This window comes from Engraulis encrasicolus, chromosome 18 (assembly GCF_034702125.1).
Source record: "Engraulis encrasicolus isolate BLACKSEA-1 chromosome 18, IST_EnEncr_1.0, whole genome shotgun sequence".
Classification (NCBI taxonomy): domain Eukaryota; kingdom Metazoa; phylum Chordata; class Actinopteri; order Clupeiformes; family Engraulidae; genus Engraulis; species Engraulis encrasicolus.
In genome coordinates, this window is record NC_085874.1 from 8,262,038 (window position 1) to 8,277,037 (window position 15,000).

At 44.5% G+C, this 15,000-nt stretch overlaps 1 protein-coding gene across 1 annotated transcript in view; it reads left to right on the plus strand.

Annotated features, from left to right (window-relative positions):
- LOC134468764 (potassium channel subfamily K member 2-like) overlaps positions 1-15,000 on the plus strand; it is a 38,284-nt gene that overhangs the window by 17,442 nt on the left and 5,842 nt on the right. The window contains exons 4-5 of the mRNA XM_063222638.1: positions 2,136-2,253; positions 14,520-14,677. Coding sequence (XP_063078708.1) covers positions 2,136-2,253; positions 14,520-14,677 — 276 coding nt within the window. The remainder of the gene's footprint in view (positions 1-2,135; positions 2,254-14,519; positions 14,678-15,000) is intronic.

Sequence of the window (15,000 nt, forward strand, 5' to 3'; positions counted from 1 at the left end):
TGTGTGTGTGTGTGCGTGTGTTTGCGTTTGTGTGTGTGTTTGTGTGTGTGCGTGTACCTGTGTGTGGTGTGTGTGAGTGCATGTGTGTGCATGTATGCGTGTGTTTGTGTAAATGTTTGCTATGAGCTACGTGGAGACCAAGCAGTTTGCCTTTTCCTAGAGAGAGAGAGAGAGAGAGAGAGAGAGAGAGACGCAGAAAGAAAGAGAGAAAGGAGAGAGAGTTTGCTTGTGTGTGTGTGTGTGTGTGTGTGTGTGTGTGTGTGTGTGTGTGTGTGTGTGTGTGTGTGTGTGTGTGTGTGTGTCCCTGTGTCCGTGTGGGCGTCTGTACAATAAAAATCACTAAATACCAGGTCTGGCCTCTTTTTGAAGCATTACAGTACTCTGCATGAGGGACAAAGTAATGAGTTATTCTGATTCCTGGGAGGGGGTGGGGGTGGAGTGGGGGCAGGTTGCCATGTCAACAGATTGTTGAGTATTGAGCTGCTGCTTTGAGCTGCTGGGTTTGAAAAATGAGCTTTATGTTTGCAATGCTGCACTTTTGGTCTGGGTTGGTGTGTGTCAGCGTAAGGGTGTTTGTGTGAGGGTGTGTGTGTGCTCACGGGAGAGAGGTATGTGTGTAGGGGACCCCCCACCCCCTCCCCATCCAAAAATAAAACACACACACACACACACACACACACACACACACACACACACACAGGCCGAAGTCCAATCATTAGAGAAATAAATATACGCGTTAGTACTGCAGTGTTTCTCTCTCTCAAGATGCGCGCACACACACCCACCCACAAACACACACACACACATCGTGATCAGATAAGTTGTAACTAGTGCAGCGTATAGTACAGTGTATTGTATGGCTTAGCATTTTTCTCTCTGCGTATACTATACTGGTCTCTCCAGTGGTATAGCGGTAGCATTCCCTATCTCCTGTAGCATTATGCTGCTGCAGCAACGTCAGCTATTTCACCTCACTATAGATCACACACATCATCTCTTACAAGCACACACACACAAGCCACACACACACAAGCGCGAGCACACACACACAAACATACACACACGCGCACGCACACACGCAATATGCAACGAGTGGAGAGGACCAAATATCGTGCTGATGTGAGTGCGGCATTGTGTGTGTGTGGGTGCGCGTGTGTGTGTGTGTGTTAAGAGAAATGCTTAACGTAAGATACTTTTGCTTTATCTACTAGAGTCCCAACTGATATACTAATCCAACTTCCGTATCCTGAATAGAGAAAGTCTCTGTGTAGTGGAACATTTCTGTGCATAAGCCTTTCTGTCAGGAGCTCCTCACACCTGAGAAATGAGAATCAGCATTTTGGGGGAAGTGTGCACTTGCTCGGTGCGGTCAAAGACTAGACCAAAAAAACCTTAAGATTTATACAATGGGAGCAAACAGCCAGTCAGTCAGAGGTGGGCTGTATTGTGTATGACTTCAGCGATATTTGGGTGAAATACCTATGTGTGTGAGGGTGTGTGTGTGTGTGTGTGTGTGTGTGTGTGTGTGTGTGTGTGTGTGTGTGTGTGTGTGTGTGTGTGTGTGTGTGTGTGTGTGTGTGTGTGTGTGTGTATGATACAATGTGTTTCGATATGATGTGATATGATACGGTATGACATCAACTTTATTGTGAGTTTGTCCCGAAATTCATTTTCACATCCCTGAGCAAGACCCGTCACAGGACTGTATCACATGTGCCTTGTATGTGGAGCATCAGCACCATCTGACAAAAAACGTGGTGTGTGTGTGTGTGTGTGTGTGTGTGTGTGTGTGTGTGTGTGTGTGTGTGTGTGTGTGTGTGTGTGTGTGTGTACACGTGCCTGCGTGTGCGCGCATATGTGTATGGGAGAGTGTGTGCGTGCATGAATGCGTGTGTGCGCACAGACATAGGTGTGTTTCTGTGTGTGTTGTCTGGGGCAGCAAGTGGTGCAGGCCATCCGGGCAGTGTATTAATGTGTGTGTGTGCATGTGTGTGTGTGCGTGTGTGTTGTTTGGGCAGTATATTAATCGTGTTTGTGTGTGTGTGTGTGTGTGTGTGTGTGTGTGTGTGTGTGTGTGTGTGTGTGTGTGTGTGTGTGTGTGTGTGTGTGTGTGAATGTGTATGTCGTCTGGACAGCAAGTGGTTCAGGCTATCCGGGCGGGTGTCAATCCCTCCGATAACTCCTCCAATCAGACGAGCCTCTGGGACTTAAGCTCTGCCTTCTTCTTCGCTGGCACTGTCATCACCACCATCGGTGAGTCTCTCTCTCGTGCTCTGTCTCACACACACGCACACGCACACGCACACGCACACACACACTATGTTAAGTGCACGAGACACACAATACACAAAACAAAAAATCGTTTGTAAACATTGCAGCTTTGTAGTAAGCAGTTAGTTTTGTTTTAGAGAGTTGTTCCATGATGTTCGCTGTCAAAATCAGGCAGCATGATCAAACACATTTTCCAAATGAAAGGACGCGCATGCTGACGCATTAGAATGGATTCTGATGGGTTAGTAAACCAACAGGCAATTATTAAAAATTGTTCCACGGGACCAAATGCCTCCATAGATTCGCAATAATATGCTCAAAAATGAATACTACATTGTGGAGATGGCACGCACGTCACGACAAGTGCAGTCACAACGGTACGTAATGAGTTACCACTCCAACTCTCTGTTCGTTTACTGAGATATTTTAATCCTGTCCGAATCGGCCATTTCTATCACTGACATCCTGAGATAGAATCACATTTCTCCATGTCCATACATAAAACTAGTCCCGTCTGAATAGGGCTTTATGCCGGGGGTAGGAGCTTCCCAATATGCAACCAGGAGGCAACTACCTCCCACTTGAAAGCGTTCCAACCAGCAAGTCAAACTTAAACTATTCCTATCCCTGTGTGCACTGTCATTGCTGTGTTGACGTCACGATTTCGAAGTCGGGGTGCTTCGATTTGGCCCCAGTTCTTGAACATTCCGCTTCAACAGGCGTTCCAATGCATTTCAGCAAGTAGGAGGTCAGAAACATCCCATCTCCTATCCTTGGGGAATGCACCATTAGTTACATCATCACCACCATCACTGACTGCTGTCATTCCTGATGTCATCCCCCCATCTGTGACTCACAGGTTTCTCATCAGTGATGTCACATGATCGCATGGCCAGGGTGACACACTGTGCATTTATAGTATTGTAGCCTCAAGCTTTAGCCAGAGACGGAGGCAGCAGATGCAGTTTGTGGTCTTGTCCCTTTTTTCGTCACCCTTTCACTAGCTAAGTGAGTAAATGGAACGGAAAACATCATCGTTAAACTCTGACCTCTGGCCTCTATTAAAATCTCTTCAGCTCTGATTAAACTCTACGAAACATCTTAGAACCCCGATCTATTGCCCCACCCTTTATCAGTACCCATGCTATCTAATCCATTCATTATTCCTGCCCAGACCCCGACCCCTATTCCAGGCCCAGACACCGACACTCAATCAAAACCCATCCTAAAACCAATCGACACACTCACAGGATTCTACGAGACACACGAGGGAGTGGAAACAACATTGACACACACATTCACATGCTGTCACACATACAGACACAAACAGAGATTCATATGGGGAAGCATGACACAAAGTTCAGTGTAGGGGGTCTAAGTATGCCTCAACAACCAGAACCAATGCACCAATGCCCGGGCAGTAAATAAGACATGGCAACCCAGCAAAAAACATTTTGACAATAACAACTGACCAAGTTTAAGAACACTGTTTGTGTAGAATTCTTGCACACCTCCTTCAGCCAGGTGCGTGGGAGTGGAACCCATGGGAATTGCTTGAAAAGGGTCAGTAGACCAAAACGTTGTGGGTAAACTCTGCAGATGTGAACAGTGTGTGCGTGAGCTTTCCTGTATTTAAAGCTGAAGAACACAAAATGACAAACAGACTTTTCCACAAACAACCAAAAAACTCGACACAATAACCTGGTGACACAGCGCGATGGAACAATACAACACCCCATTTGACCATATGAAACCCTGAAATAACATCCAGTAAATAAGACATGACAAGATGATCTGTCAAACTGACTATTGACAGAGACTGTTGTACAAACATATGCCTCACCTTCATCCCAACGAGGGAACGACGTTGGAGGATGGTACCATGAGGTCCTCAGGCATGGAAGAGGATGGAGGAGAAAGCCCAACTTAAGTATTCCTCACCTGCTACATTCCAACCAGGTTGCAACAAGGGAGGGGTGTTGGGGGATGGTACCATTACTTCATCAGTCATGGAGGTGGAGAGGTCTAGTTATAAACACCCCCACCCACCCAACTACACTGAGATGTGTAGAGTTGGTGATATTTTTAGAGTTGGTGAGATGTGAAGAATTGATGTGTGGAGTTGCAGACATGTGTGGTTGGTTGATATGTGGAGTTGGCGAGGTGTGGAGTTGATTAGATGTGAAGAGTTGGTTAGGTTTGAAGACACACACACACACACACACACACACACACACACACACACACACACACACACACACACACACACACACACACACACACACACACACACACACAGGTGTCCACAAACATTACACTTCCTCCCTCTCTTCTCTCTCCCTTCTTCTCTCTCTCCTCCCTCTCGTCACTTTCCCTCCCTCTCCTCCTCCCTCTCCCTCTCCCTCCCCCCCACTTCCTCTCGTCTCGTTCCCTCCATCTCGTCTCCCTCCAGTTAAGCAATACGCATATGCTGTTCGAGGTGTTCCTGGGAGGCAGTGGTGGCCTTCAGGGATGTGCTATTACTCTCTCCATAGCTCTTATTCATTCATTCCTTCATTTATCCTTTTATTCTTTCTCTCCCCCTCTCTCCTCCTCCAGCTAATGAGCATGTGCAGTTTGAGGTGTTTCTGGGTCAATCGCTGGTGGCAGCGATGAACAGAGGAAATTTGTGGTATAAACATACACACCTAAGGGCCTTTCCCATTGCTAATCTCTACCCCTACCCCTTCCCCATGTCCCTCGTGCTTTCCAACAAAGCTGTAAGGTGCAGGGCTTGAAACGCAACTGCTACGAATTGGGATATCCCTTCAACAGCTGTCACTAATTCCATGCATTAGGTTGACGATTGTTTTCATGTGCGTTTCACGGAGAAAAGGGCCATCACACATTAGGAAAATGATAAACTTAGTGCAATGGAATAATTATTACCGCTTTAAAACCGTCAATTTGCGGCGAAAATACTGAAACGTGTGTGCTGTTGTGGGTGCTGTGGCTTGCCGAACAATTTTTAAATGAATTTGCAATGCATTCAGGGAAACCAGTCGTAGCCCTCCGCCGCGGAGTCTGGTGTCGGAAAATCTCTGCGCGGAGGGGTGGAAAGCCCTTTTCCGTACCCCTACCCGTCTGTCTGAACGTGAATCGGGATGCCACTACCCCTGCGCGTGGACGCGCAAAACGGAGGCAAAGGGGTTCGCGTAGGGCTAAGGGGTGTAATGGGATTCACTCTATGTCTTTGTACAGCAGGGGTAGGGAGCCTTTTTCATTCGAGGGGCCACTTCAAATTGTATAAGGTCCTCCGAGGGTCGTGCTATGAACACAAACCAGGATTTCCCCCAGCATTTTAGGCCTAATATTGAAGTCGGCCACCTTTAGAACAGACCCCACCTTCAAAAGGTCCCTTGAAAATATATCTCAACTGTATTGCGAATGTTATTTCTAAGATTTACAATGTAGAGGATCAAAGACACCAAATGTCAAAAGATTTTAATTGGTTATCTGCCGGTATCTGTCTTTTCCTTTAAAGTAGGAATGTTACTGAAAACATTCACACCTTCTCACCGCATATACACTTGGAGATACTGGATCTCTATTGAATACAGGATTTCTATTGACTAGTCTCAATGGAGAGCAAGACCAGGACACTCTGTTCACTGATAAGAAGGAAACACTTGTGAATAATCTGCAGATATTTTAATGAAAAAGGAGAGAACACTCTTGAATAATCTCGCATTCGGTCAATTGATAAGAAGGGAACACTTGTGAATAATCTTTTAATCTGTTAATGACTTAAGACGGGAAGGAGAACTGTGCACTGCTGTGACTAACGCGCTGTCAGGTACCCGTGATGGAGTGTGTGTGCGTGTGTGCGGGAGGCAGGGCCACTGACAGCTTTGGCTGGACCCTGGACAAAGTCATATGAAAGGCCCCCCCACCCAATACATTCAATGTAATGAGTGCCCAATTATGGGCCCCCATCACCATGTGCCCGGGACAGCTGACCCCTTTCCCCCCCCTTGTGAGCGTCCCTGTTTGGAGGAGTAATATGAGATGTGAGAGCTGCCTGTGTGATGTAATCACAATTAGCGGCTCAGCAGTTCAATCAATAACCGCCACTCAAACTCTAACACACACACACAAGCGCGTGCGAACGCACGCACACACACACACAGTATCTGTAGATATAGATAAGGATATGTCTCTGGAGATGTCCTGTGCACGTGTGTGTGCCTGAGAGAGATGCCTGTGATAATCAGATTGTGTTTTGTGTGTGTGTGTGTGTGTGTGTGTGTGTGTGTGTGTGTGTGTGTGTGTGTGTGTGTGTGTGTGTGTGTGTGTGTGTGTGTGTGTGTGAGAGAGAGATGGCTGTTATTACAATTAGTAGCTCTGCTTTGGACTAATTGCCCTTGAGAGTAAGGAAGGAATGAATGTGTCCTGTGAGCTACAGTGTGTGTGTGTGTGTGTGTGTGTGTGTGTGTGTGTGTGTGTGTGTGTGTGTGTGTGTGTGTGTGTGTGTGTGTGTGTGTGTGTGTGTGTGTGTGTGTGTGTGTGTGTTGCATGCACCATCACTGGTGGTGGGTAAGCAACGCAAAGTCACGGGTAATTAGATGAAATGCAGCACAGCTGATTAGGTGGGCGGGGGCACTTACCTGGCTTGGAACACTGGCTAGTCGTTGGTTGAACATGCTGCCAATAATACAAATAACGTGTAGATACGCAGGGCCGAGCACGGTTTTGGGCAAGCGCAAAAGCAGACGAATTCCATGCCTTGAATTGCATCGAGCCGCTGGTAAGGTGCTGTGTAAATCCTTGTGCTGTTTGCTTAAATCACTTGATCTGCCGCGGCTATTGGGTTAAGCAGGATGGATGTTTGGTAACTTTGGTACTTTGTCAGTTTTGATCACTTGGTGAAAGTGTTGTTTTAACCTTGTTTTTATAGTTTTAAGTTTATCAGCTTGGTTGTCGGTACAAACATTTGAACTGCAGCACTTTGCAATTGCGAGTGTACTTCATTTGTAATGAATGCTGGGTAGTGTAGTCAGGTTGTAGTCCACTCTTTCCCTTGATGCATGGCGGATGATATGGTTTATTCACTGGCCATTGATGATTAGTTGCCGTGGACTATTTGAATTGAATGTAATGCAATGGTGATGTTTATGTATGTAATGCGATGGCTGCTGTGTAATGTTGTCTGTCCTTTAAGCAATGTAGAGTTTTAATTATTGTTGCCTATCTTAATAACCTACATGCAGTTGTTTATATTCATAATTGAATAACTTGTTGCGGCTTAAAGGAATATTGTGCATATTAATATTTGTATGAATTATTTATGTAATATTATTATATAGGTTACTAAATAATGGTGCTTATGAATGTTCTCAATTATTTGCATAGCTTATAAATATTGTGTAGTTATATTTATATGGGTGTATCTATTTTAAAAGTTGTATCTATGCTGGCACTTTTTATATTTATATATTGTATTTATATTTGGATGAAAAATTATATAGCACACATTTTGGTCCATTTTCAGGTGTATAGCCTGCTGCTGCATGTTGAGAAAATAAATAAATACGAAGACAACGTTTGTTGCCTTCCTGACTCCTCCTCCTCTTTGACAGGGAAAAACAGAAAGAGCCGAACAGTTATAAACCAAAGTTACTGAATTAGGAGACGTGCAGCAACTCAACTCCAACAAAACCACTCAAACTTCAGACACAGCCTCATAAGCCCTCCCCTGTGACTGACTGCTGCCTCTTTGGAATTCCAAGTATATAACCCTTATTGTCAATTGGCAAGGAGAAAGGAACCTGGAAACTATTCCCCTGTCAACCAATTAGAGCTAAGCTCTGCTGGCAAATCCCTGGGGAGAAGGGTCCTTCAGAAGAAACCAAAAAGTTGTTCACCAAGTCCACTGATGGCCAAAAGGATGATTTCTTCAGCTGCACTGTCTGCGATGAAGACTACCATGATTAGATTATTTTACTCGTTTCAAGCAAATATTGCTTACAACAAATACAAAAATATCACCAAGTAAAAAGATCTTGCCCCATGGACAAATGTTCGAAAACAAGTATAAATAATCACATTTCTAGTTCTAAATTCCAGTAAAAAAGTACTAGTTATTTGGTGATTTTTACTTGAAATAAGATTGATTAGATGTTTTTACTTGAAACTAGAAAAATGAGCTTGCTAAGATTTATTTTTTTTTCCAGTGTAAGGCAGCTCATTGCCTTGGGCTATGTGGCCAAAGTATAAAGCTCATAGTCCATGGAGTTGGGGGTATGAAGACAACAGTTGTAACAAGATGCTATTTTCCTCCAGGTGTGGCAAGTGCTCCAGAGGAGGGAAGGAAATGACCCTCAATGAAGAGTGGGAGAAAAGATCAAGGAATACCTTACCTTTGTGCTGGAGGATAAACACAGCAACTCCTTCCAGATGCAGTATATCCCTGGACAGGAGACCTCACAGGACTCCCAGACAATCTGCAAGCAGTGGAGGTGGCATTCAGAAACACAGAGGAACACCTGGAGAAGGAACCGGTGTGGAATACAGAGACCAAATTCATGAAATGGTTTCAAGAGGAGCTGCTGCAAAACTCGCAAGGGAGGAGATGGATGCCTGGAAAGGACCCAAATGGCACATCAGTCATCTTGTCCCTCCTATACCTCACTCCTCCTCAACTCCTGTGAGAATTGTGTGGAATAGCAGCCAAAAATTCTGAGGTATAAGCCTAAATGATCTCCTCCACAAGGGCCCAGATGTCCTCAATCCCATCAGAGGTGTACTTCTTAGGTTCAGGAGTGGACTGCGAGATGAAGGAGATGGAAGTCCACCTCCACCGCTTCCTCTGGAAGTAGCTATGAAGGAGAGGCCAACTTTCCCCAGTTCACTCACATGGCCGAAGGATGACGAGCTCTGAGGGAAGATAGCTATGTGGACGTCATCCTGTCCTCGAACAATGACCCCAAGACACTGGAAAGAATTACCAAAGGCGTGGAAGAGATCTTGGAAGTAGGCGGCTTCTTCCTCAAGCCATAGGTCCTGTCTTGCCAAAGTGGGAGGAATGACGCAACTAAAGATTACAGTGAGAACAGCTCTGGTACTGCCCAACCTACAACACTGATACTGCCCAACCAAATGCATGATGGGGAGAACAAAGCTCTCGGGGTAGGCTACAAACCAGAGACTGACAACCTCCAGCTGCTAACATCCGTCAATTTCTCCAAGAAAGGAGGGGAAATGAGGACTGGACTAACTCTGTGTGTAGCTGATGTGAGGGAAGAAACGCCAAACCCCCTTACCTGCTGCATTCTTCTCAGCCAGATTGCCAGATTCTATGACCCAATTGGTCTTGCCTCACCAGCCAAACAGAAACGAGTAATGTTGGTACTGGAAGCATTCCAAGAGGCTGGAAAAGATGATCAGCCCAAAGATACATGGGATGCCACACTCTCCCCCAGGCTTCATGAAACTGTAAGAACTCTCTTTGAGAAGTATGTCAGACTAGGCCAGGTAAGGCTTGAGAGAAGCCTGATGCCACCTGGTGACACAGGCCCACCTACAGGGATCACCTCTGATGGAAGCGAGTCCTCCTATGGAGCAGTACTCAGCGGAAAGCATTCTCTGCCGCAGTCACTAGAGCCCAGTCACAACAAAAACTGGACCGTAACCAGAAGGCAGGCCCAGCCTGGACTCACTAGATATAGAAGGCAAAAAGAGAAAACCCTGAGGAATTGGTCCAGCGCTTTAGTTCCCAAAATACATTACATTGTAGCTTTGGTACGAGGAGCTGTAGAGACCTGGCTGAAGGTACACCAGACCCCAGAGCCTTCAAAGAGGGGACGGGGATCACACTATTCTGTCTGCTGAGGAAAGGATGCAAGCTCTGCAAGACCTGGTCCTTGCAGCTCTAAGTACATGTGAACTTTATTACAGGCTCTAGGCCCAATAGGCAGACACACATCATAGTATACATAAAAAACAATAACATATAAAATAGGCAGGAAAAGAAGAGGAAGAGAGAAAGAGAAAAAAACAACAAACAATAATGCTTAAGCATATAAAAACATATCTGTCATGACAGTCTTAAAAGGCAGCCATACCAATGCTTCCACATATATGATTGATATCGGATAGAGCTGCATCTGGAGCTTGTGAGAATCATTATAATACAGTTTTTAGACTTATCCAGACGGCCCATGAACTTAAACATTAGGTTCCCCAAGAGACCAGGTAAAGTACAAAGTCACAAAATAATTTACTAGCACTGCAACTCCTAGGCTTTTTCAGCAATATCCTCAGACAGTCATTATATGCCACTTGGAGTTTGCGCAGTGTTTCTTTTTTGTAGCTGACCCATAATGAGGCTGCATACATAGGGCTACAATAGGCACGAAACAAGCTTATTTTCACATCATCAGAACAGTGGTGAAATGTTCTTACCAACATGTTTGCTTGGACATACAACATTCATCTCTGCCTATACATGTCAGCATCATCCTCTAGCTTATCAGTGATGATGTGCCCAAGATATTTTGTGCTGCTTGATGCACATACATATAGGTTGTCCTGACAGGTAAAACATTGGAAAGGGCACTTTATGGTCCTCCTTGGTAGTCAATTCCTTGACTTGACATTGAACTGCCTGGTGGTCCACAAGGACAAGAAGGCAGAAACCAGTCCTGGACTGAAGATGGAGCGGCTCTTCCCACCCTCCTGTCAAGAGAAGCTCACGAGGAGAACTATGAACGTATTACTGCACCCCCCGAAGAAAGCATGGATTGTGCAAGGTCAGAGAATAGTCAAGAAAATTGACTGATTGTATCACTGTAAACTAAAAGTGAAGATGTGCCAGAAGGTGATGAGTGATCTGCCACCAGAGCAATTTCAACGTTCCAAGCCTTTTGAACACACCACCCTAGATCTCTTCGGACCTTTTGAAATCAAGGATGCTGTCAAGAGAACAAGAAAAAAAGGTCTGGGGCATAGTGTTCTGCTGTTGCTGTATGGTGTCACAAGCAGTTCACATGGACCTTGTCGATGACCAATTATCTGAGAGTTTCCTCTAAGCTTACTCTCATTTCTTGGCCTGAAGGGACCATTCAAGAAAGTTGTGGTCAGACAAGGGAACCAACTTTATCAGGGCTAAACCTGCCCTACATGACCTGCAGAGTCACCTGACTGCCAGAGGACAAAACTGCCAGAAGTGGAATAGAGTGGATGTGTCTGTGTGTGTGTGTGTTTTCCCTCTTCGGCGAGGAAAACAGAAACATCCGAACAGTGTGTGTGTGTGTGTGTGTGTGTGTGTGTGTGTGTGTGTGTGTGTGTGTGTGTGTGTGTGTGTGTGTGTGTGTGTATGTGTGCGCGCGCGTGCGTGTGTGTTCAGTACATCATGGTCAAATCCACAGCTCTAAACACACTGTGCCTCAGGGCTTCCTTAATCCTCATCTCTCTCTCTTTCCCACTCTCTCCCATCCTCTTTTTCTTCTTCTCCCCAGGCCCTCTTAAATCCTCTCCTCCTTCTATCTCTCTTCTTCCTCTCTTCCCTTTCTTTGCATACCTCTCCTCTTTCCCCTCTTCTCTTCTTTCTTCTTCTCCTGTCCTTAGGCCTCCCCTAATCATTTCTTCCTCCTCCTCCTCATCTTCTTCTTCTTCTTTTCTGTTGTGTGGTCTGTCTCCTCTCTCCTTTTCTCTCCTCTCTTCACCTCCCCCTCCCCTTACCTCACATCTCCTCTCCCCCTGTCCTTTCCTCTTCTAAAATACAATCTTTCAATAGCATATAAAATATAAATGTCTTCAATATTTTCTGTCGAAACTTCTGCAGTCTTGGCCTGACACTTGGCTTCATCTGAATACTGCAGTACAGGGCTTAACACTAACACACGCCAGGTAGCCAAATGCGGGTGAAAGTCGGCGTTGGCTAGTTGATACCGAAGGTTCACTAGCCATTCTGGCGGGTCCGTCACTATTCTAAATTATGAGGCACCGCATTTTGTAGTTTTTTCCCCTCGGACCGTCTTTGCTACAAACGCAATGCAATGCGATTTCGCGAGCCTACAATACCCATGAAGCACCTGTGTCACGTGTCACCTGTGTCTCAAGCACGAGAGGAATCTGATAGAGCTAGTCTTGCGCACAGACCTGTATCTGTGGTCTTGCGAATATGAGTGGCAGCAGCGAGCTGCCTACCGGCACATCAGCGCGCGTTTGGAAATTTCACTGAAAACCTTCACGTGAAAATAAAGTAGCGAAGTTCATCTCAACTGACCTGTTTTGGGATCTGTCATTGGTACAATGCATAGTAGTAGTGGACATTAAAATGACCAAGGCGAGAGGAGAACACCTCAGTCTTGTGAAAGTCTTGAGATTAATTAGCGCAGTGATAAGACAAGGACACATGCGGCATTAATAATGTTCGTTTTAAATCATTTTCTGATTTGCCTGTATGTCTTCATACCTTAATATTCCTCCATGTTTCTTGTGCCGTTGTTCCCGACTGTCAAACGGGGCACACAACGCGCAGCCTTCACAAAATCATGTCCCATGTCCCTTCGCATGTGCCCATCTTGCCTTGCGTCCGTTTATATTTCAAACAACTCAATATTAAACGGAATGAAAGGAAGTCGTAGCTCCTTCTGTAGTTACCGGCCGCATATGTGTGTGCCTTCTATTAGATAGCCTACTTTTATGAGAAAATATTCCAGAAGAGGTGTTATTCCACATCCATGACCGAGGACATGCGAAGCTTGGCAATGACTTTGCACTATCTACTTTGCGCATCGAAAGTGCCCTTCAGATCAAAGACGGAAATATGTTGCTCTCATGTAGCTTACATTTGTGCCCTTCCACAACACTGTGCTTGGTGTTTCTGCACGGCTATGCCATTCCTCAGATAAGTTAATCTGTTCTTATAGCATGCATGCATGCATGGACCAGTTAACAACAATTCTAGTTATTAGGCCCTATATTATATTATATTATATTATATTATATTATATTATATTATATTATATTATATTATATTATATTACATTATATTATTTATTTTATGTTATATTATGTTATATTATCCTACATTACATTATTACAGCCTATTATATAATTCATTAAAGCTGCTATGATGGTTAAGAAAATTATGGCTAGTGAAAAGGCCCAATGGCTAGTGAGTCAGGAAAACCACTAGCCAAAATGGCTGGTAAGCGAAAAAGTTAGTGTAAAGCACTGCTGCAGTAAGCACTGCCTCCTCACCAGAAGCTATTACTACAGTAGTTACATTATTGTTTGTGACTCTGCAGAAACCTGCTTTTCATTGTTTATTGAATCACAGGAAATCGCTGTGTGTTAACTTAATTTCGCGTGCGTGTGTGCGTACGTGAGTCCGAGTATCCAGTGGCTTGGTGCATGCATGACTGCATACTTGCTTGCGAGCGTCCATGCATCCATACATATGTGTGTGTGTTTTTGTGTGTGTGTGTGCGCATGTGTATGTGTCCAGTGTTGGGCATGAAAAAGTAAATAGTTATAGTTACTAGTTGCTTCTTCAAAAGGCTACTGAGTTAGTAACTGAGTTACTCCATTAGAAAAATAACTACTTACCAAGAAAACTAATCATACTTTTTCTAAACAAATGTTAGGGACTTTGAATTTGAACATACAATAGTCTGACCACATTCATCCTTGTTCATTGATCTTATACTGTATGTGATGTGACAACCTATAGCCAAACAAAATTGTGGGTGGAAGTGCATGAGATGCTGCCCAACATGCTATCAGCACTGTCCTATTTGAGCCATCATACTTTGACATGAGAGTGAGAAATTGCATTGAAACGAAATGGGCACTGAATATTACCAATAAATTAGCCATACCATTCTAAAGTTCTTGAGGGTGAGGAGGTTTGCGCGATTAAGAGCCGAAACGCATCTGCTTGTGTACATGGTGGTAATTTATAAACAAATAATGAGACGTAGCTTATGAGTGAGTTTTTTTCTTCTTTAAGTTGATACCTTTTATCGCACACCCAAAGACATTCAGTTTTTTTCCCAGAAGTTGAGCGTGACCTCTGACAAACTTTTGGAACAACAAAGCCTAATCTGACTTTCAAGCAGCTTGTTCAGTAACAAGCTGTGACAGCAGGTTGGGGTTGGTTTTACAATGGTTACAATGATTGGTAATTAATTAGATTACCCGTTACTGGAAAACGTAACAGTGTTAGTAACATTTTCTGTGTGTGTGTTGTGTGTGTGCAGGTTTCGGCAACACCTCTCCCCATACTGAGGGTGGGCGGATCTTCTGTATCATCTACGCACTATTGGGCATCCCACTATTCGGATTCCTATTGGCTGGTGTCGGGGACCAATTGGGAACCATCTTTGGCAAGGGCATTGCGCGCGTGGAGAAGATAGTGGTGAGTTAAAACCCCTTGTCACACTTTTGCGCGAGGGCTTGCAAGATTTGTCATATTTTGTTTACATGCTTGCATAGCATTGCCTTGTGATATAACTCTTAAGTGTAATGAGTTTGGATAATACAGAAAACTAAGATAAGAAAAAAAAATGTTTTGGTTCATTTTTTGTGCGAAATTGTCCGATTTTTTCTTTTTTAAGCAACTTGCCTCACAGCGCTCTTACAGACTAATATGATGTAGCTCGGAACCTCCTCTCACTGAAAATCCCTGTCAACTGATAACTTAAAGCCATTGGCCATACCTCACCCGACACTGACACAGAC